Source organism: Protopterus annectens, chromosome 5.part0 (assembly GCF_019279795.1).
Source record: "Protopterus annectens isolate FY-2018-M chromosome 5.part0, PAN1.0, whole genome shotgun sequence".
Lineage (NCBI taxonomy): Eukaryota > Metazoa > Chordata > Ceratodontiformes > Protopteridae > Protopterus > Protopterus annectens.
Genome location: NC_056735.1, coordinates 1,850,577,523 through 1,850,601,527, shown reverse-complemented (window position 1 = coordinate 1,850,601,527; position 24,005 = coordinate 1,850,577,523). Strand labels below are relative to the sequence as shown.

Here is a 24,005-nt window from a genome sequence, read left to right as displayed (position 1 = left end):
TTTTTTATTTCTAAAGCTGACACCTCCCTTTGGGCGGGTGGCACGTCTGGGAGGTGCTTTGGAGGTAAGGGACTGGTCAGAAAGGGAATGGAATAGCCTCTGGATATTATCCGAAGCACCCAGCGGTCTGATGTTATGGACTCGCATTGAGCTAGGTGCTTCGAAAAACACCCCCTGACTGCCTCCAAAGTGGAGCAGTCGGTCAACCCCTCAGGGCTGCTGCACTGGTCGATCAGAAAACGGTTCCCGTGACCCAAAATTCTTCAGTCCCGCTCTGTCTCTGGGCCGGTGTCCACCTTGTCCCTCTCTGCCTCTAGGGGAAAAGGAGTCCGGAGTGTCTTGGGAATGCTGAAACTTCCGGAACCACAACTTCTTTTGCCCTCGCTGATTCCTTGAAAAGGACCTTTGAGGGTTAGAGAAGCGGATCACGATGGCCTACAGAGTCTTCCCATCCTTCTCACTCTAGACTAGTGTATCTAGGACGGTCTTTCCGAACAGGGTCGAACCGTCAAAAGGGGCATTCGTGAAGGACTCCTTGAAAGGTTCCGAAAAATCGCAAAGCCAGAGCCATGCATGACGCCTCATGGCAATGCCGGACCCAGCCACCCTAGCGGCTCCCTTGGTGGCCTGAGAGAGTAGACGCATGGACGTGTTAGTCACCGACTTAAGAATGGCCATATGTGTCGAGAATGAGCATTTATCCTCGGCCAAAATGGACTCTGGGGGAGACTCAACATACTCTTTTCACAAGGTCATCTTGAAGTCTGATCACTTGGGCCATGTAGTTCAGCGCCCTTATAGCAAGCTGAAGCATATGTTGGCTTTCCGAGTCAATCCATTGTCCTGGACTCCTTGTCTGGAGGATGGACCAATGAACTCTCCTGTGCCAGTTCCTTTTTGGTGGCCGCCGTCGCTACCACCATGGCATCAACTGGGGAACCCTTACACCATGCAGGCTTGTCCGTAGGAGGGCTCAAAATCTTGTCTGGCCATTTAGGTACAGGTTCTACAGTGTCCGGCTCCTACCAAGCTGTGGTGGTAAAGAGGTCTACCAGAGGATCAGCCGGGGGGGACACCCAAGAGGTAGATGGGCCTTCGCCGAATGCCTTCAGGAATACCGACTTGCCCGAGGAGGGCTTTTGGGTGGACCAACCTCCCCTCTGATGGAGGATTTCCATTAAGTCTCCAAATGAGACATCTTCAGGAGGTGATCTGGGGGAGTCTTCCCCTTCCTCCAAGTCGGTATATTCTGTGAAGGACTCAGGGGAGTTCGTGCACCTCCTCTTGCACTTGCATTTGCGAGGGACTTCCTCGGGGGGGGGGCTCTCCGGGGAGGGCTCACAAACAGCTTCAAATTCCTCGAGGGGAACCATCTGGGGCATATCAGACACAGGCTGCCCTGGGAGGACTGAATGACAGAAGACACACTCAGCAGCAAGGGAGCAGGGACAGACTCTGAGGAAAGAGTGAGGGGTCTCGATCCTCCTGAGAGATCCCTCTCCACAACATCAAAGGCTGAAGGGGAACTGGCTTCTCTGAAACTAGCAGGATGAGTAATCGTGCCCCTCGGATCCGACGAAGGGATCGGAGCTGAATCTGGAACAGACGGACCCAGACAAATGGTATGTCCTAACTATAAGGGAGCCGATGAAAAACTCATCCCCCCGGATCCGACGCCCAAATCACGGCTCCAAAAGCTCGGATCTGACAAACTCAAGGGTATGGCCGGTGTCGAGGTTGGAGGAGCCATCGGCGCCAAAACCCTGACTCTGGGGCTCCTCAGATCCAGGGACTCCGAAACCCGGGGATGGATCGGAGAAGGGGCTATCAGGGCAAACATCGGAGCAGAACTCCCTGCTCCAGCGGGAGGGGGAGCCAGCAACACTCCCATCTGCAACCGAGTCTGTAAAAACCTTATAATCTGGTCCATATCAGCCTCAGAGAGGCTTCTTGTGGATCTGGAGGACACCATCGACACCGGCGAGAAGGCCAATGCAAGGACGACCCTGAAGCAGGCCGAACCTCCTCCTCCAGCTCCGGAGAAAATCTAGGGGAACAAAGCCGAGGGGAAGACGGCTTAGGAGTCTTGTCCGGAGTAGTGACCACTTTAACAGGAGGACCCGAAGGATCCGATGGGTCCGCTGGTCTCTTACGACCCCTATCTTTCTCTCTCTCTCTCTCTTTTTTTCTGTCTCTCTCCCCATGCTTCTCCTTCCTGGCCTCTTTGTCACCCTGTTTAGAAACGGAAGTGTGAGTCCTGAACAGGGGAAGAGGACCAGAAGCTGATACGGCCACAGCCATGGCCATAGAGGAAGAAGAAGATGCAGATTCTGCCGGGAGAAGCCCAGCCAAAATTAACTTGGCCCTGCGATCTCCGCAGAGCCTGTGGGTTAAAGGCTGCACAAATTTAGCAGGCAGAAGAAAGGTGGGGAACCATCAAACACATGACGCACAGAGTGTGGCCATCAGCCGGGGACAACTTATGGCCGCCACACTCTGTGCATTTGGAGAAAGTCGGCTTTTGAGAGTCCGACATCTCAACCCTGACAACAACAAAAAGGCTAATTAAAGCCCTACCTAAACACACACAGCAAAGGCGGGAAAGGCAGTCCTACACTAACTAAAAAATACAAAGTTTTACTACTATTTTTTTTTTGAACGGAAACACGGGGGTAGGAGGAAAGGGAAGGTAAACACTATCCATGCACATTAACTGACATTTGCACACTTAAAGACAAAAAAATCCTACTTAACCTGCTTGGAGCTCAGAGATCATGTCTTGGCGAAGCAGCTGCAAATGAGATCTGAGGGTTGGTAGGAGGTTGCAGTGTAGTATGGGTAAAGGGGAGGAGCTGGGATCTTTGCTTGGAAAGCTGCCGGCTCGGATCCATATCGGATCCAAAACCCACAGGTTGATGGTCAAATGAAGTTAACTATTTCAGATCAAAAGTTATGTACTCACCATAACAATGCATCTGTGCGGTCTGTTTTTGTCTTTCCTTAACCATTGGGTTTCAGATCAGACTTCGGCCCTTCTCAGGCTTTGTAGCTGAAGCTCTTCCCCATACCCATAATCCTCTCACAAGCCCCAGATTACCCTGATCAAGTGTGCCCACCAATATCAAAAATTTAGAAAGGGAAGGGACCTGCAAACAATAAGAAAAATACTGCAGACCTGTGATAGGAAAGGTATCTGGAGCTCAGAGAAAAGGAGTAAGACCAAACAATTGCACCTCCATGTCATACCAGAAACAATGTTAGAAGTACCTTCCCTCTTCTTCTTCTTCCAAAGTAAAGGGGAAGGAGGGAGGGAAGATTGAGGAAGAACAAAAACAGACAACACAAAAGCATTGTTATGGTGAATACATAACTTTTGTATCTGATATTGTCTTTTTCATCCTTTTTTTGACCACTGAGACAGAGTCCCCAGCTAGTACAACGCTTGGCTGGTGTTATGGAAGTACATTCTGGAGTACCACAGAACAAAAGGCTGTCCTGTTACTGGACAGAGTTTCCAATTTCCAATGAGCTACGAAAATATGAACATTGGACTAGGTAGCAGCGGCACAAATGTTAGCAATAGAAGTTCTGGAAAGAAAGGCACAGGAAGTTGAAAATGAAACCAAAAAATGGGTTGTTTGGCACAAAAAACCCACGAAGTAAACAGATTGCCAAAAACTGCTGGAGCCATAGGTGTCGGAAACAGTATTTCATTGTTAAATCCACTAAAAACACAGCTAAAAACACATTAACGCTTTGTATCAGTATTGCGTTTTCGTCTAAACAAACCAACTTCTTCAGATCTTTGAAGTTGAAAATGACCCTGTGGAGTGAGCTTGTGCTGGTAAGGTCAAGCCTTTTTGTTTATAAACATAAGAAATGCAATCAGCGAGTTATTGAGCTAAAGTAACCTTGGATACAGGTTGTCCCAATTTAGCCTTTGAAAAGGAGATATAAAACTGATCCGATTTTGTGAAAGTTTTCATCCTACGGAGGTAAAGTCTCAGCTGTCTATGAACATCCAACAAATGAAGCATACATTCCCCTTTAAATGGAAAATTTTGGGAAGAAAATTGGAAAATTTATGGACCAGTTAAAAGCAAATTCAGAAGCCACTTTCAGAAGAAAGGAAGGGTTGGTGCAGAGAGAAACCTTTTCTTTATGAAAAATAATATAAGTTGACTGGCAGAACAAGGCTTGGAATTCAGACACACATTTAGTGTATATAATAGCAATTAGAAATATGGATTTCCATAATAAAAAAAATTAAATCAATATTTGCTGCTGGTTCAAAAGGAGACTGAGTAAGGGCCTGGAGAATAATACCTGGGGGAGTAAGGTCCTTGACACGGTGGTCTCGGTGAAGCAAACAATAAATTATACTTACTTACATGATAATTAGAGATTTTGGCCAGCTGTACCTTGAAAGTGGCGTAACTTGCACCAGCGTGGAAAATGGAGGCAAGAATATCTAACACTGCTGAGATGGGTGCCAAAAAAGGGTCCGGGTGCCTTTTATTGATCCCAATAGAAAATCTTTTCCATTTGCTCTTGTATATTTTCCTACTGGAGTCCTTTTGGGAATACATAGAATATGTTGTATTTGGGATGAAAGCCTGGACAGTCTAGCCATCAAGATGGAGAAGCCATGCTGTTATCTTGAGGGCTTAAATGTCAGATTAAGATAATCTAGATGGGTGAGACAACTGATTTGAGGAGGGACCCAGAACCACACTTGTCGAGGTCAGAATGGAGCAATAAGGACTAACTTAGTCTTCCACTGACAAGCTTTCTGAAGAAATTTGGATATGAGGGGCACTGCAGGATAAGCACATAGGAGACTAGGGGGCCAATTGTAACTTCGAGAATCTCTTGGTGACTCCTCCTCTAGGAGGATTAGGGCAAAATACCTGCTGCATTTAAAATTGTGGGGATAAGAAAAGAGATCACAGCCTGGTTGGCCCGACTGGCAAAACACCTGTTCCACCACTAAAGGACTGAGAGACCACTTGTGAGGCAGCAGACTAGATCTGCTAAGTCTGTCAACTAGAACTTTGGACTTCCAAGGGATGTGCATTGCCAAAAGAAAGCAGTTGGAAGAGATCGTCCACTGCCACACTCTCATTGCCTCCTGACACAAAGGATAAAAATGTGTTCCCCTCTGTGCGTCTTGAAACACCTGCAATGCTAGGAGAATTGCCCTCATTTCCAGGACATTGATATGAAGGATTGCCTCTAAGGAGGGACCACATACCTTGGACCACTTATCCCAGATAATGCACACCCCAAATGGGAAGCGTCCATGGTTACTGTGGCCTTGGGCAAGGGTAGAACAAAAAGCTTGTCTTGGCAGACCTCCAGTATGTGAGTCCACCAGGAGACATGCTGTTTGCAAATCTTTGTTATTGGAATAGAGGTGGTCATGGGATGTTGATTCATAGATTATTGCACCACAATGGTCCACTGTAGTATCTTCATACAGAAATCTTGCTAGAGGCAGAAGGGTTATGGAAACTGCTACTGACCCCAGGAGTTAAAGGACTAACGTAGCTGGTGGTGACTGATGAGACAATAGGAGTGTGGCTTGATGTTATGCTTTGGATATTTTATATTGAGGGAGTCAAGCCACTTGAGAAACCATACTCAGATGAGGAATTTTGAGTGGGAGAGAGATGAGACATTTTGCAGTTGGTTGTGATACTCAATCGAAGACATAACTGGAGAAGGTAGTCCTTGGCGCATACCAATAGATGTTCCATGGGAGCACAGAGGAGCCAGTTGTAGAGTTATGGAAAAACCCTGAATCCCAGCAATCTCAGGTAAGCTGCCACCACTGCCATACCCTTGGTGAACAGCAGGGTGGGGGGTTGTTGTGATACCAAAGGGTAGGGCTCTGAAATGAAAATGACTGGCTCCCAGCCCGAAGTGAAGGTATCTTTTGGATTGTCTGTATTTTTATACGATAGTGCACCATCCTGAAGATCTATCAAACACATCCAGTCATCCTTCCTTAGAAAAGGAAGACTGGACTGAACTGTGACCATTAAGAATTTATAGTATTAGACAAATTGATTCAAATGACTTAAGTCCAATATTGCACTAAGGTCCCGACTTTTTTTTGGCACCAGAAAAAATCTCGAGTAGGTTCTGAACTCTTGTTTGTCTGGCGAGACCTGTTGGATGTCTTTTTTTTTTCTAGCAGTTTTACTTCTAAAGCTACTTCCTTCCTCTGACTGAGTGGTACATAGGGAGGAAGATGGGAAAAGGGTGTAGAATAACCTCTGGCAACTATTTTCTGCACCCAGACATCTTTCGTGATCGACGTCCAGGCCTCCGGAGCAGTCAGGTAACTGTTTAGGGATGCTGAAAAGGCTTCTTGGAAAAGGACACCTCTGAAGCCTTGGTTTTGCAGGCCATCCTCTGCCGTGTGGATGACATCTGCTGTTAGAGATCTTTCCTCTGTCATGGGTAATCTTTCTCCATGGAAGTCCTAAAAAAAACCCTTGCAATTCCTAGAACCGTGTCTTTCTACCCACTTTCTGGTTTCTTGAAAAGATCCTCTGAGGAGTAGAATAATGCATCCCTGTAGCAGATAGGGTTTTTCCAACTTGTTCACTTCTAGATAGAGTCTCTAACTTCAGGTCCAAGTAGAATACATCCATCAAAGCGTGCACTGATGAAGGATGTCTTGTAGTGGGGTCCACAAAGGCGTGTCCAGGAGAGTTTCTATATGGTAATGCCTGATCCGGCCACTTTTGAAAAACCTTCAGTAGTGTGTGAAATCAGCAGCATAGATGCATTTAACAGGGACTGTATGATGGCCAGTTGTGAATAGACCATCTTTTTATCCTTCTCTGAGATGGATCTTGAGAGGAATTTGGAAAGCTCCTTTGTCAAGTCCCTCTGAAATCTTGTAAAATGTACCAGGTAACTGAGTGACCATAGGGCAAAGGTCAGTGAGGTAAAAACTCACTTCCCAAGTCGGTCCAGTGTCATAGACACTCTGTTAGGAGGACAGACAGAGGGACTTTCCCTAGCAAGTTCCTTCTTGGTGGCTGCCGCTACCTCCATGGTATCAACTGGGGAGCCCTGCTTCAATGGGTGTGGTCCTTGGTTGCAACTAGGTACTTACCCAGTTACTTTGAAATGGGTTCTGTGGTACCTGGGTCCTTTCAAGATCAATGAGAAATGAGTTCCATCATTTTGTCTGCCAGTGGTACCACACAGGATGTATCTGACTCAGAAGCTGAAGAATTTCTCAAAACAAGACATCCTCAGAGTGATCTGGGGGACCCCTCCCCTTCATCAAAGTCAGTGTGTTCAGTTAAAGATGTCTGAGGAGAATCAATGCGTCTCCTCCTGCACTTACACTTCCAGGGAAGTCAGGGGAGTCCTACAAAAGGACTATCCCGAGGCTGGAACAGACTTGTTCCTCCAAAAGGACAGAATGAGCACTATCAAAGACAGAAATCTGTGGAGGGGAAGGACCCAATGAGGGTAACAATGTCTTGTCTCCAGTTATGTGGAGAGCTCTCTCCACTGCCTCGAACACAGATGCCAAAGGAGAGCGCAGGACTGCTCCAGTAGAAGCTGAAGCCACCTACCTGGAGAAATCCAAGATTTCCCCATGACTCTGTCTTGACGCAGAGGTTGGAGCTGAAATATCAAGTGTTGAGGTCCTGAGGGGATGGGATGGCTCCAGAAAAATCAAGAGTTGAACATCTATCACTGGATTTAGTGTTGAAGCTGGCTCTGAGATCTATCTGATTCCAACAAGGTTGGCACAGGCTAGATCAGAGAAGACATCAGCGTAGACGAAGTCTAGGTCTTCAGATTCAACCCAGGCAATCCCGGAATTCTCAGATAATGAATCTCTGAAGTGTAAGGGCAGATCAGCATAGGAGTCACTAAAGGTGCTTGGGCTGGTCCAAAGCTCATGTGTACATTAGGAACTGGAGGTACTCCCAACTGAACTTGGGTCCCAAGAAATTTTCTCATCATCCTGTCCACATCCGGTACAGACAGGCTCCTAGTAGACCAGAAGTGAGGAGGTAGATGGAGGCCTAGAAATTCTACGGGAAGTTTCTTACAGAAAAGGAGAATGTAGACTCAAGGAACTCTACTCAGGAGAGAACTGAGGCTGAATGGAGACTTGTATGAAACTAACACCAGATCTGAACAGGAGGATAGATCAAAAAAGTTAGAAATCTTGGAAGGCAGAGCCGAAGCCACCGCCGAGCAAGAAGAGTGGTCAAGGGAGCACTCCCTTGATTCTTAACATTTCTCTTTTGATTCTTCCTTAGACTTGTCTCCATTCTCCCCCTGTGATTTTTTCTGCTGGTTTATATGCAGAGGGGGAAGCTCCAGATACTGAGGAAGAAGAAGAAGGTAGCAATCCCTTGAGAATTAGCTTGTTCCTTCGTTCAACCAAGACTCTGTGGTTGAAGCTGGAACAAATTTCACACTAGACCTCAAGATGAGCAGCCCCAAGACAGTAGATGCATTCTGAGTGGGTGCCTGAGTAAGGCATTTTATGTCCACACTATGAATACTTTTAAAACCTGGGGCTTGACTGACATTATGCTATCAAGGTAAACACAACCCTGAAACAATTTCAAGTACACAGAGAAAAGCTACAGAAAAAAGAGCAAGCAATTTACCAGCAGTGCTAACAAGAAATTTCCAGAGAAATGGGAAAGAAAATACCAACAATGGTACAAAGGCTACTATAAATGGTAGAAGGAAAAAAAAAAGAAGAAAAGGAAGCTAGGCCTAGAGGGAACAACAACAACAATAATACAGCTAAAAGCCTTTTTTTAACTATGGGGAGGAAGGAGGAGAAAGAGAGATGAAAATATCCTGAAGAAAGAGGATAATCTCAAAGATCAAAAATTTGACTTATCTCCCAAAAGCTGGAGCCATGAAAAAAACACGTCTGGTCGCTGGAAGCAGCAAATGTGATCTGAAATATCTGGGGCTTGTCAGAGGATTGTGGGCAAGGGAAGGAGCTTGAACTATGGAACCAAAGTCTGAGAAGTGGCCATAGTTGGATTTGAAATCCAAACAGCTGAGGAATGGACAGAAAAGACATCATACTTATTACTTGTACTTTGTGTAGTGTCATGTCAGCACATTCTCTAGTATGCAGTGGGGAAAAAGAAAACACTTACACAAATGGAAAATGGCAGTTTAAATGAATCACAAGAGTATCTGTATAAGACGACTAGAGTGTGCTGCACTCTTCTGGTCTTCTGGAAGCCATCTACTTCAATGGCTTACAACAAAAATTGCCAGAGGTGGATGCATGTACCACTCTCTTCAGGAAGATCAAAACAATCACATCAGTCAGATCACTGCATACCTCTCAACTGTCCAGATCTTTGCAGAATGTCCACATTTTTGATGCACATTTCTAAACTGTTCTTCATAAAATTTGTTTTCTGGCAAATCACTGAAGACTGACACAACTTAATGCTGACAGACATTTGAATTTCAGACTTCATATAATTCAGAAAATGCATAATAACACAAAAACCTTTTTATTCTGACAACTTTCTGATGTTATAAGATTAATATTTAAAATATGTCCCTATTTCATTAAAGAAGAAACATCTTTATTAAATTATCATGTATGACACAGGCAAACATACATTTATACAACTGAAAAACTACACTAACATTATTTTAGATGTAAGCTTTATACATCACAAGCCATGTTGATATAATTCTAGCTGCAAACATTATATATCACTTATAATCTATCCAGTCATTGCCAGTCAAACATTACATAGCTCATGCAAATCCTGCCTTCTTTTAAACCTCGTTCCTCCTCTGCAAATAACATCACCACAATTCCCATTTTTCCTATGTAACTTGCTCTTACCCTTTTCTAGAGATCCCAGTTCCAGTTGTTTTATCTCTGTTACTATACTCACTACTTCTAGTAAAGTTGGTTTAGACTTTGTTTTCCATTTTCTAGTAAATGCTTTTTTGGAAGCCAGCATACTTAGACTTAGCAAGGCCTTACCATGTCTACGCAATTCAGATTTTGTATCATAGCTCAAAAAAATAATTTCCATAGTTACACCAATTTGCTCACCTAGTGTCTTTGACCGAACAGTCTGCAGGGAATCCTTAAAGTCTGCCAACTCATTACACTCCCAGAAAATATGTTCCCAGTTGCCTCTTTCTTCCCCATCACACCTCCAACATTTGCCGTCTGCCTGAGGAAAAACTCTTTGGAGTCTACTTGGGGTATAAAAATACCTATGTAAACACTTCCAAGCAAAGATCCTAAATCTTCTAGACTTTGTTACATATTTGGGAGACATACATATATCCCTCCTTTGTTTCTTTGTGAATTGCTTATCCGAGCTCTCTTCCCAATCCTTTCTAACCTCCTCTAACTGATTTTTATAGTTGTCATGCAATACTTCTTATTTTCTACTAATTATTCCTTTAACAGCAGCTTCTGTTCTAGATTCTACTAAAAACACTACCAGTGTTGGTCTTTCACTTAGTATCCCCCTATTTCTTTCTCTTCACCTATACTCGGATATCAGTCCTTGAAAGGGAAGGCAATCTCAGTCCTGCAGTCCAAACAAATTCTTGGCATCTTCTCATTCTATTAAGTTTCCCTCAAAAATTTGCTCCCAATACACAATCGTTCACCAGTTTTCTCCAACAAATTCCAGCCCCCTTTTGCCGTTTGACTGTATTCCTAATTGCAGTCATCCCTATCAGCAGCATCTCCTTCCTCCATTCCAGTGTTGGCTTAATTCTTAGAATACTTTCTGCTACTTTATAAATATAATATTCTGCATAGTTACAGTTATTCTCCTGAAGGATCTACATCCAAAATTCCAGTCTCTCCTTGTTTCTTGAGCTTCCCCCATTTCATCATCATCCCTTTCCACTTTGAATTATAGGTTTCTGCTTGTGCTATGTATAGGAGCCTTAACTGTGTAGCTCTGAAATACCCTTTCAGATTGGATAATCCCAAACCGCCTGTTCATTTGGAAGAATCAGCTTATCCCACTTGACTATTGCCATCTTCCCCACTTGGATAAAATCCTTCAGCTCTTTTTTAATTGCTATCCACAACTTTGCCTCTGGTTGATAAAAATATGCTCGACCTGTTATAAAACTAAAGGGACTAAAAACATTTTAACTGCTTGTACCTTGCTATCCATATCCATGTAACCGAACTCCAAATTTCTCAGTGTTTGTATTATCTTTTGTTTAGTCTCTTCCCACATATCCTTAGCTGCTACACCAGAATCCTTTGTAACCTATACTCCTAAGTACTTCATTTTATTATATCCTCATAAACATGGATATTGCTGAAACAATTTGTATGCGGGTATATAATTTAAAGCTATTGCCTTTGTTTTACCTTCATTAATTTTGTATCCTGAAAAAATATGAAAGTGCCTCAAAATGTTCCATAACACTGAAAAAGAAGCTATGTTCTTACAATAATGTTCCATCTGTGCTGTCGATCTTCATTCATTCTTGACTGTTGGGTTTTGTTTCCATCCCTGGAATGGACTCGGCCACTGTATCAAGCTTGAACCAGCCAGAAATTCTCCAGCTAAGGCTACCCATAGTGCCTCTTCTTCCCTTCAGATCGAGTTTTGCCTGTAGAAATAAAATGTGGAAGCTTTGTTTGAGCAACTGCCCTACTATAAAACCAGGACTTGTTCCGAACCCTCATGAGTCTTTGGAGGGGGTTGGAGGGTGGGGATGTCAAGAATGAATGAAGATTAACAACACAGATGGAACTTTATGGTAAGAACATAACTTCTTTACCTGATGTTGTCACTCTTCATTCATTCTTGACTGTTGGGACAGAGTCCCTAGCAACTTTATTTCCTGGGTGGCCCTACGGAAGCATATTCCTGAGCACCATAGAGCCAAAGGATGCTCTTCCCCTGGAGACCATATCCAATTTGTAATGAGTGTTAAAGGCATGAGGGGTAGCCCAAGTGGCCGCTGCACAAATTTTATCCATACAGGCTCTAGAATGAAAGGCCATTGAAGTGGAAACTGATCTGGTAGAATGAGCTATGAACTTTGGTTGATAGATTAGCTTATTTTGATCATAAACATAGGAGATGCAGTCTCTCAACCATTTCGATAATGTAACTTTGAAAACTGCATTGCCCAGTCGAGTACCTGAAAAAGACAGGAAAAATCGGTCCAATTTCCTAAACAATTTTGCTCTATCCAAGTAAAAACGTAATTGTCTGTGTACATCCAACAAATGTAAACAATATTCTCCCTTGTTTGAGAAATTTGGGAAGAAGACTGGCAGGTCTATGGATTGATTAATATTGGAGTCCAGTACAACCTTGGGCAGAAAAGAGGGGTTAGTTCTAATTGATACTCTATTTTTGTGAAAAATTATATATGGATGTTTCACACACAAAGCCTGCAAAATTCTTATATTCTCCTGGCTGATGTGATGGCTACCAGGAATAAGGTTTTCCAAGATAAAAATTTTATATCATAGGTGGCTGCTGGCTCAAAGGGCTGACGGGTCAAACTTTGCAAGACTAACGTTAAATTCCATGGTTCGATGGGTTCTTTAAAAGGTGGTTTCAAATGCATAACGCCTTTTAGGAAGGTTTTGCAAAGGCGATGAGACATTAAGGATAGATTCTCGAAGACATTTTGGAAATTTGAAATAGCAGCCAAATGAACTCTCATGGTAGAAGCTGAGGCTCCTGATTGGAAAGCAGCTGATAAATATTCTAACACCTCATTAATCGAGGTTGAGAAAGGGTCATTTCCTTCTTCGTGAGACCAAAGTGCAAATCTGTTCCATTTACTAAGATATAGTTTCCTGGTGGATGGTTTAAGAGAAGCCAGCAGTATCTTTTGTACTGGGAAAGATAGATTATTCTGCCTGACAATTATCAGAAGTGGAGGAACCAAGCCATCAGCTTGAGACTTCATAGGTTGGGATGGACCAGCCCCTGCAAATGAGACATCAGGTCTGTAGCTGGGACCAGAGTCCATGGATCGTGAACTAGGTGAGGCCAGAGAAAGGGGAGCCAGACTTGGCGGGGCCAATAAGGTGCAATGAGGATCACTCTGCTTCTGAACTGTTTGGCTTTCTTCAAAAACTGTGGAATTAGGGGGAGAGGAGGAAAAGCGCGAAGCAGTCCCAGGGGCCAATTGTGTAGGACAGCATCTCTTGGGGACTCCCCCCAAGGGGGGGGGGGGCAGGGCAAAGTAGCTGCTGGATTTGTGATTTATGGGAGATGCAAACAGGTTGCAGCAAGGTGACCTCATCAACGAAAGATCTTCGTCGCTATATTGGGACTGAGAGACCACTCTTGAGACAGGAGGATGCATCTGCTCAGTTTGTCTGCAATCACGTTGGAATTCCCCAGAATGTGCATTGCTGTCAGAAAGTGGTTGGAGGCGATCTCCCATTGCCACACTCTTAGGGCTTCCCATCATAAAGGGTAGGATCTGGTTCCTCCCTGTTTGTTGATGTACCAGACTACCGACACGTTGTCTGACTGGATAGCAAGTGTCCCCGAAGGAAGGGCAGACTGAAATGCTTGCAACGCTAAGAGCACTGCCCTTAGTTCTAAGATGCTGATATGCAAATTGGCATCTAAAGGGGACCCAGTGCCTTGTATAGTCTTTCCCTGAAAATGCCCCTCCACCCCATCAGGGATGCATCCGTGGCCACTACAGCCTTGGGCTGAGAGGGTGAAAAGGGGCTACTCCATAATTCGTCTTCTGACTTCATCCACCAATTTAGATCCTGCTTGCATCGGTTGATTATGTGGATTGGATAGGACATTGGATGTGTTAACAGAGGCCACTGTGATGCCAGTAGCATTTGAAGCAGCCTCATGTGGTACCTCACCAGAGGTACTAGGGTGACTGCTGCTGCCATGGATCCCAGGAGTTGCAAGACCAAGTGAGCCGGAACTTTGTCTTGAGAGAGTATCACTTGGAGCTGTGACCTTAACTTTTGCAGTCTGTAAAGAGGCAGAGCAGCCATACAGGATTTTGTGTTGTATGTTGCTCCGATGAATTCTATGTCTTGTATGGGTGACAGCTTTAACTTTTCCCTATTTATTTTTATGCCTAGGAACGTAGTCCGAGGTGTGAAGCAGTAGATGTCTGGTGGGGGTGGTGAGAAGCCGGTCATCCATATACGCAAACACACGGAATCCTTGTAGCCTCAGGTGAGCTGCTACCACTGCCATCCACTTGGTGAACATCCTGGGGGCTGTGGTGAGACCAATGGGAAGTGCTTGAAGCTGGTAATGACCATCTCCCAGCCGGAAGCGGAGGTATCTTCTCTAATCTATCTCTAATTATTGTCTGCACCCAAGAATCTGATGTTACTGAGTGCCAGGCTAAGTGGTGCAGAGAGAATCTTTCCCCGACTGCCTCCAGAGGTAAGCAATCGGGCCGCTGCTCAGAAGCGCTGGTAGGGTTGCCCAGAGAAAGAATCTCTGGATCCCTGATAATGTGGGCCCCCTCTGCCAAAGGAGGGGTGTCTTTCTGATGAGTTCCCCTCTTTGCCCCGAGGGGGGGGGGGTCGGGGATTCACCACTTGTCTCTCGAAAAGGCCTTTGAGACTTTCTGAACCACATCTTTCCACCCTTCTAATTTTTGGAATAAGGTCATTGAGGAGTAGAAAGTACAGTTCTGTACATTTACCAGAAATGTAGATGTTCGAGTGTATTCACTGTTGCAGTCATCACACTTTGGTTATCTGCCTGCAGGAACCCCTCAGTCGGCCCAAATATCACAGTCTTAGTATTTTTGTGTCGGATGCTGTCATTTCTTCCATGACGTCAGGGGGGGGGTATAAAAACAGGCAGCCGATGCAATTACATCAGTTTTTCTTGCCCCAAATGTCAGGAGCCCGCAAATAAGGAACTAGTATATGGTGTGGAAACCACCACTTAGTAAAAAGTAAATACCAATACCATTAGGAATAGCCATAGAGATGAGAAATAGAAAGACGCAGAGAAACAGGGGGCTGGAGGGAGGGAAACCAGGACTGCAACAGTGAATACACTCGGACATCTACATTTATGGTAAGTGTACACAACTGTACTATGTTCTTCGTGTTTCACTGTTGCAGTCATCACACTTGGGTTGATTCCCAAAGCTGAGGAAGGGTGGAGGCAGTCAATAAGAGTTAGGGCTGGCTAGTAGGCCCTGCAAGGCTGCTGTAGCAAATCCTGCCCTGGATTTGGAAAAGATAGGTAAGTGGTAATGCTTGGTGAAGGTGTGTACAGAACTTCAGGTTGCAGCTTCTAGAATGTCCCTGGTAGGGACTCCCCTGAGAAATGCTGTAGAGGTAGAAGTAGCCCTAGTGGAATGTGTTCTGACCCCCTGAGGGGTTGGTTTTCCATTGTGCTTGTAGCAGAAATGGATGCAGTTTGCTATCCATTTGGAAATGGCTTGTTTAGAAATGGCCTTGCCCTCTGCCCCTGTTGCAAAGCTGACTAGCAGCTGGTCAGATTTTCTGAAAGGCTTAGACCTATCAAGGAAGAACCTGAGCTGTCTGTGCATGTCCAAAGAGGGTAGGATCCTTTCCCCTTTATTCTGAGCATTAGGGAAGAAGGTTGGCAAATGGATGGATTGGTTTATGACCACAGTGGACACCACCTTAGGCATGAAGGACAGGTTAGTCCTGAGGGAAACTCTGTAAGCATGGAAGATAATAAAGGGTTCCAAAGCCATCAGTGCCTGTAGCTCAGACACTCTTCTAGCTGAAGTGATGGCTAGAAGCAAGGCTGTTTTCCAAGAGAGGAATTTTAACTCTGCTGAAGCAACAGGTTCAAAAACGGGAAGCGTGAGCTTTTCCAGTACAAAGTTAAGGTCCCAAAAGCAGGGGAGGGTACTCTCCTTGGGGGCCTTGTTAGCCCCTCTCAGGAATTGTTTGATGAGAGGGTGATAAAATAGAGGTGGCTCAGTATTGTAATGAGCCGAAATGGCAGAGGCATGAATCTAAATGGAGAAGAAGGATAGGCCTCTGTGGAGAAGCTCTGCTAGGTAATCCAGGATTAGAGGTAAGGAGGGCACAGCTGTGTCCTTTCCTTTAGACTGAATCCAGGAACGATATCTTTTCCACTTTTCTGCATAGGATTTCCTAGTACTAGGCCTTCTGGCTTCAAGAATGACGTCCAGCACCTGTTTACTTAGGATTGCTGGTGGAGTATTCAAGGAATAAGCCAGGCTGCAAGATTTAGGGTTTGTAATTGTGGATGCAAAATCTGTCCCTTTTGCTGTGACAGCCGGGAAGGGGTCTGGTGTAGGTGCCAGGGTGGCACCATTGTCAGGCTGCGCAGGAGTGGGTACCAGTGCTGGCGTGGCCAGTCCGGGGCAATCAAAATTGTCCTTGGCCTGTCTTTTTAGTACTCGTGAGAGAAGGGGCAGAGGGGGAAGGCACAAATTGAGAGGTTTTCCCATTGAAAGGATAGGGCATCTACTTTCCAGGCCCTGCTGTGAGGGTTCCTGGTGCAGAATCTGCTTAACTGGTGGTTGTGGGGGGAGGCAAAGAGATCCACCTCTGGGGTCCTCCCACCTCTGGATCAGAAGGTTGAAGGTGCGGGGCTCCAATTTCCACTTGTGGGGGTCTAAGAGATTTCTGCTTAAGTCGTCTGCCAGTGAATTTTGTTTACCTGGCAGGAATTGAGCTTGTAAATGCACTTGGTTGTCCAAAGCTGTGCTCCACAGAGTCATGGCTAACCTGCAGAGTGGGTAAGAATGGGTTCCCCCCTGCTTGTTTATGTACCACATAACTGTGGTGTTGTCTGTTTTTATCAGCAGTTGTCCTGAAAGTATTAGGTATCTAAAAGCTGTCAGAACATTCTGTACAGCTAGCAACTCCTTTTGGTTGATGTGCAGGAGAATCTGGCTTGGGCTTCAGTGGCCTGAATGCATCTGCCAGCCATGTGGGCTCCCCATGCATAGTCTGACGTGTCTGTGGCCAGGGTTTGGGCGTCGTAGGGTACAGTAAAATACAGTCCCTTGTTGTGGTTGCATGCTTCTGCCCACCAAAGGAACTCTGCCCTCAGACAAGGTATGATAGGAATGACTGTTTCCAGGTCCTGAGAATGTTGGCACCAAAGACTTTTCAAGTACCATTGAAGTTTCCTCATATGCAGTCTTACATATGGAATTAGCAGAATACATGAGGCCGTGAACCCTATGGCTTGCAGATAGTTGGGTTCTGGTGGCCATTTGCTTGTAGTAGTCTGTCCGATAGACTTGTTTTTCTGGAGTGAGAAATGCCATCTGGGAAGCTGTGTCCAAACTTGCTCCCAGGAATACAATCTTTTTGACTGGGCACCAGTTGTGATTTATTTTTGTTGATGGTGTACCCCAAAGAAGTGAGAAGGCTTTCTACAAATGCCAGGTGCTGAAGCAGCAATTCCTAGCTGTCCACCTGAATCAGGCAGTCACCAAAGTACGGGTAAATTTGGATATTTCTCTGCTTGCAGTATGCAATGGCTGGAGCCAAGCATTTTGTAAATACCCTGGGCGCAGTAGATAAACCAAAGGGAAGTGCAGAGAACTGATAATGCATAGATCCTGCCCTGAAACGTAGATATTTCCTGCACGATTCCCTGATGGGGATGTGCAAGCTGTTGCAGAGACAGCCAGGAAGGTGTTGAGAATTGAAAGATCTAGGACTGGGCTCCAAGAGCCCTCTTTCCTTGGTACCAGGAATAGTCTGGAGTAGAAACCATGACCCCTTTGTTCTACTGGAACTGGCTGAATAGCTCTGATGTTGAGCAGGGAAAGAACTTGGTTTTGAGCCTCTGCCTGCTGGTTTGGAGGAAGGTCTAGAAACCCGCTTGGAGTTAGCAGTGAATGGAAATAAAATTTGTAGCCCTGGGATATAATGTTGAAGATCCATCGGTCCTGAGTGATGGACATCCAGTTTTTTGCATGAAGGGCAAGTTTTCCTTTTAGGGGCACAAGCAATTGGGCAGGGCTAGGAGGTAGAGTTGAGAAGTCATTGTGAACTTTTTCTATAGGGAGGTGGCTTACCACTCCCTGTTTTAGGGGTGGGAGCACTCCATCACTTAGATCTCTGCATACCCTAAGACTGTAGTCTGGGTGGTCTGTTTCCCCTGGGTCTTGTTTGAGAAGGCCTGGAGGGGGCTGGAAAGGCCCTACTGAATCAAGGTTGTTGCACTTGTAAGAATTCTTTAACAGTTTGCATAGATTTAGCTTTTTTGCCATCTTTTTAACAACTTCTTCTGCTCTGGTACCAAATAAAACGTCCTTATTTAAAGGAGTGTCTAGTAATTTGGATTTGGAAACTACACTGCAAAGTATGCTTACTAACTTGGTTTGCAGAATGGATATGCTCTTGCAAATCTTTATTTTCTGCACAGTCTGGAAATATTACCATTTTTTGTTTAATGAGATCCATAATATGTTGCTGGTACTTCAGCATGTGAAACTGGCAATTCAATGCCCTGATAGCAAGAGTTGCAGAGGTATATACCTTCTTACCCCATCTGTCTAAAGCTCTGGAATCCCTGCCTGAAGGGGTAGGATTTTTAGCTGTAGTAGCCTTAATACCTTTAGGTCCCTGGGAAATGATCTCTGGATCAGCAGTAGGATTCTTGAAAAGAAACTTGTGAGAATCAGGTACTCTGTAGTACCTGTCAGGTTTCCTAGGGGCCAGAGGTAAGCTGTCTGGAGTAAGAATGGATTCCAAGAAAACATCATCCACAACATCTAGGACAGGGGGAATAGCTAAAGGTCTGTGCTAAGGTAGCTCTAAAAACTCTCCGAGTCTCTTTTTGGACTGAGGGTAGTCTTGGCATTCCCAATGGAAATGCTCTCTTAAAAGTATGCAAGGTTTCACCAAAAGAGAAATCCTCTGGAGGGGAGGCAGAGGGAATGGATTCCTCTGCATCTGAATCTTCATAGGCTGATAAGGGCATGCCTTGATAATCAAAGGTCAGAGTCATTGGACTCCTGGTCAGTAGAATCTGAAGGCAACTGAATTCTTTGTCTCTTAGCAGAGGAAGGCTGGCTTCCCCTAATTAGCGTTATAAGGTCTTCAGCCATTCATTGCATTTGTTTTTGTGGCATGGGGGCCTGAGTATGCGCTTTGGTCGTCGGTTTTACAGGCGTAGTGCGTACTCTGAGCCTAAGAAACTCTGTAGTTTTGGCTAAAAAAGAAGTTGTCGGTTTGAGTCCAACATCAGTAGGTCGGAAAACACCCTCAGAAGCCGGTGTCTGCACAGCAGCTCTGGACCCATCCAAGGTAGAGACATCCGCTGGTTCCATAGTCGAAGAGGCATCTCGCGGCATACCAGACTCCGAATGAGTCTCAGCAGAGGCCTGCGAATCCAGAGAAGCGGGCATCAGGGGCTGCCAAAGGCGCCTCACTGAGTACCGGCAGAGTGGTGACTAGCTTAACGGAAGCATCGTCGGCAGTTTTGCACCTATGCGATCTGTATCTGTCTTTACCCTCACATTTTTTTGGAAGATCGGTAGTCGGATGGCTTACAGAAGCCATTTCGGAATACGGAGATCGAGAGCAAAATAATTTAGCAACAAAAATAGCCCGACGATGAATGGTTCGGGCATTAAAAAAGGCACAAAACCAACAGTGAGGGACGTCGTGGTCTGGGCCTAAACAGGTGACACAGTAAGAATGAAAAACTCTGAGGTATTTGCTTTCCACAGGCAAGACAATTGTTAACCTTTTCTGACATCAGTTAGAGCAAGAAAAAAGGATCCCCAATGGGGTACGTAGCTTTAGAAGACTTCAGGATTATCAACTCAAAAAACGAAAATTTCAGGTAGCGGCTGACTGGCACTTGCGAACTGCTTCTGTTTCGGGCTCCTCGGCAAGAAAGACTGGGGTAATGGCATCGGCTGCCTGTTTTTATACCCCTGATGACCTGACGGCATGGAAGGAGCGACAGCATCTGACGCAGAAATACTAAGACTCTGGTATTTGGGCCGACTGAGGGCTACCTGCAGGCAGATAACCCAAGTGTGATGACTGCAACAGTAAAACACAAAGAACATAAACGCACGCTCACAGGAGAAAATGTCTTTCCGTCTTTTCTCACACCTGGCTAATGTGTCTCTGACTTTTGGGCCAAACAACGAGGTAGCATCAACCGGAGCAATGACAAAGGAAGACTTGAAAGGGTCTGTAAAGTCACATAAGTGCATCCAGGTGTTACGCCTAATGGCAACTCCTGTACCTACTGCCCTGGCCATCCCCTTCGGCTTTGTGTGCAAAAACCCAAATGGATGAGTTTGATAGCGATTCTAGGGTCGTAAGCTGGGAGGCAACCTTATCGTTTGCCTCATCAGACACTGCCCCTGCCAAGGTTCCCGAGAGCTCAGTGATCAGGTCCCTTTGAAGATGGGTGAAATGTGCCAAGAAATTCAACGACCATATTGCAAAGGTCATTGAAGCACAGACCCCACTTCCCAAATATATCCATCGTCAGAGACTCTCGGTTTGGAGGATGGACTGCAGGCCTCACCTCTGCGAGTTCCTTTTTTGTGGTGGCCATCACCACCATAGCATCTACCGCTAAACCTTTAGACCAGTGGGGTTGATTTCTGGTGCAGACAGAATTTTGTCCGGTCTCCAGGGAATTGGCTCTATAGTGTCAAGGGCCTTCTAAGCATGCTGCACAATGAGTGAAACCAATTCATTGGCAGGTGGAGTCACCCAAGAAATAGAGGGCCAGACACGAAAAGCCTGCAAGAAGACATATTCCTCAGAGGAAGGGTTGGTGGACTTCCAATCACCCCCTCTGTTTCAAGATTTCCAGGTCGTCTCTGAAGGAGACATGTTCAGGGGGTGACCGTGGGGACCCTTCCCCTTCATCATAGTCTGTATCCTCAGTGAGAGATTCTTCTGGAGAATCTACTTGCTTCCTCTTGCACAATCTCTTATGGGGTGGCTCCTCAGGGGGAGGTCTGAGGACTCCAAAAAGAGGGTATTCTGTAGCAGGGTGTCTTGCTGCTCTTGTGCCCACTGCCCCAATGTAGCAGATTGTGACAGCTGAGAGCCAGAAGATACACAGATGTGACAGTCCAACGTGGATGGTGGCAACTGTGAGCCTGCCAAGGTGAGAGCTCTCACCATAATCTGAAAGGCAGGCCGACCTGAAGAGGGATGGGAGCCAGGAACCGAGAAAGACAACCTCTGAACCGGGGTCACACCCTGCTCTGACGAGCCCACCTCCAGAGAATGAACCCCAAGAGGACCTGGAATTGTGAACGCACCCAGAACCATAGATGGCACTGTAGACAACTAGGGATCTCGGAGTCGACAGCCAAGTCATGGTCTCATGGGTGGGTTGGCTCCAACTGAGCAGAGGACCACAGAGTAAGTTCCGGAACCAAGGTGATGTCCACCAGAGGTACTGAAGTAGTTGGCACCGGGAGCGGTGTCGAAGTTGAGGGCTCCAAGACCTGTAGAGAGGTTGAAAGAGGAAGATAAGTTGGAATCCTTGGAGAGTAGGCCTTGGCTCCAGATGGGAGGGAGATCTTAGATGGGGCTGGAAGACCTCTGGCAGCCAAGAGCTGATCCACTAACCTAACTACATCAAGCTCCAAAAGGCTCCTGGTGGAATGAATAGACATCCTAGAGGGTGATTCTGGGCATTCAATAAATGGGTTCAACTGCTAACCAAAAAGGTCAATAGATGGAGAAAGTCCTGGGAAAGGATTTGACCTTCGGCATCATGGTCAGCTGACCAATTGCTTGTGCTGGAGGGGAAGTGACCGGTATTACTGGGGAAACTATTGTAGGTGCTGAGAGGGTCATAGGTACCTATGAAGGGGTTGGTACCTAGGTAATTTTTGTAGGCTCCATAATAGTTGTCAGCGCTGTGTGGGAAGTTGTAGGCTTTGGCACTGAAACGGTTGTCAGTGTCAGTTTTGAATGTTCAGGCTTCGGTTCAGAGGAAGGAATCTGGCCTTTAGCGGATTTAGAGTCAAGAGATTTAGGAGATGCCGGAACAGAGTGGCTCCTCTCTTTTGATTCTTTCTTGGGAGACTTTGATGTCTCCGCCTCAGACAAAGCCTCACTAAAAGGTATTTTAACAGCCCTTTGAGGATCAATTTATTGCACCACTCTGCAAGGGCCCAAGCACTGAAAAGCTTGCAGAGTTCACACGGCGGTTGGACTTCTAAATGTGGCACCCCAAACAATATACACAAGAAAGATGCCTGTCTGAGTTGGGCATCTTTCTACCACATTCCTCACACTGCTTAAAACCAGTTGTACCCTTATGTTTTTCTGCCATGTCCAATCAGAAGTAAACGTACAGGCAAAAAACTTCTATACACACACACACACACACACACACACACGCACACATACACACACACACACACACACACGCACACACACACACACACACACACACACACACACACACACACACACACACACACACACACACACACACACACACACACAAAGCAATAAGAACACAAGAAAGAGATTTTTTTTTAAGGGTCGTACCAACAATGGCAACGAAGAAAATACCCAAAAGGGTAAAGAAGGAGAAAAAGAAGGAATGCCAACAATGGCATTAAAGATTTACCAGAGGTAAGAGGGAAGGGAGGAGCCTACATCAACGACAGTAATGCGAGAAATACCAAAGGTACAAAAGGGAAGAAATAACACACACTCAGTAAATAACAAAGTAACCAAGAAAAACTAGGTTAACGACAACTTAAAGTTAAGAAAATAAGCCATAATAAAGATATTTATGACAAAAAATCAGCAATTAGCTTGACAGCATGACTGATGCATCCTAAAACTCTACATGGCAAATGAGATCTGGGGAAAGGGAAGAGAGGCACTATGGGTAGCTTTAGCTTGAGAGTTTCTGGCTGGTGTGAGCTTGATACAATGGACGAGTCAGTTCCAGGGACAGAACCGAAACCCAACAGTCAAGAATGAATGAAGACTGACAACATCAGATATGGCCTTTTCTGTTTTTATCAGGTATAAAATAATATCATCTGCAAATACAGCCAGCTAATCCTGACTACCACACCAGTTATATCCTTGAATTTCTAAGTCTTTTATTTTCTTAGCCAATGGTTCTAAATATAGTGCAAATAACAAAGGGGAAATATGATACCCCCCTGCCTGGTTCCTCTGCTCAAACACAAATTATCAGAGAGGAACCCACCTTTTGGGCCTTTGTCGCCCCCCCCCCCCCATTGTTTCTGGCTTTGTCCAGATTTCTTGTGCTAAGAGGTTGAGAGGTATGGATCACTCTGATCTTTCAGCAGGGACTTCTAGATGATGACATCAACAAATGGTCAATTCTCATCTGGAATGTATACAAGCACCTGTAAGTACTGAATTACAACTCCATCTGGTGAGACTACGGTCACAGAATAGTGCAAAAAAACTGCAATTTTGCATGCCATTTCTTGTACAGTGCCACCTATAGTGAAATCAATCTGCAGCTACATATATAAATTCATTAAAAAAAAACACTGGAAGAAGCTAGAATGACTTTTAGACAGGTTAATAGTACGAGATGGTATCCAAATATCCAAATAAGGTAATTCAGAAGAAAGAACTGAGTTACAGAGATTGCAAATTACCAAGATTTGAAAAGAACAAGGCCTTTGCCAAAGGACTTTGATATTATTGCATCTTTTACTACAACTACTACAATAAAAATGTCATCCTAGAACTTTAATTCCTTGTCATTTTTGTTAATTTACCATATAAAGGATATGCAAGTTTAATTTTTCATCAATTCCAAATGAAGAATGAATGAATGACTAAATAAATCATATATTTTCTTCATTTTAAAATGATAATTAACCACTCTTGTACCTTCTGACTTTGACTCTGCTCCTACTTTTTCAAAGTGAATTACCACACCACTTTGCACTTTCTGTGACAAAGACTCCAGGCATTGATTCAACATCTTTTGAGTAAACACAGAGTATGAACGACCTAAAAAAATAAAAAGAAGAAG

The 24,005-nt window shown here is 45.0% G+C and overlaps 1 protein-coding gene across 1 annotated transcript in view; it reads right to left on the bottom strand.

The window, feature by feature from the left end:
* Window positions 1-24,005, bottom strand: part of INTS6 (integrator complex subunit 6) — a 1,595,672-nt gene that overhangs the window by 1,082,005 nt on the left and 489,662 nt on the right. The window contains exon 6 of the mRNA XM_044071680.1: window positions 23,861-23,983. Within this exon, the coding sequence (XP_043927615.1) occupies window positions 23,861-23,983 (123 nt within the window). The remainder of the gene's footprint in view (window positions 1-23,860; window positions 23,984-24,005) is intronic.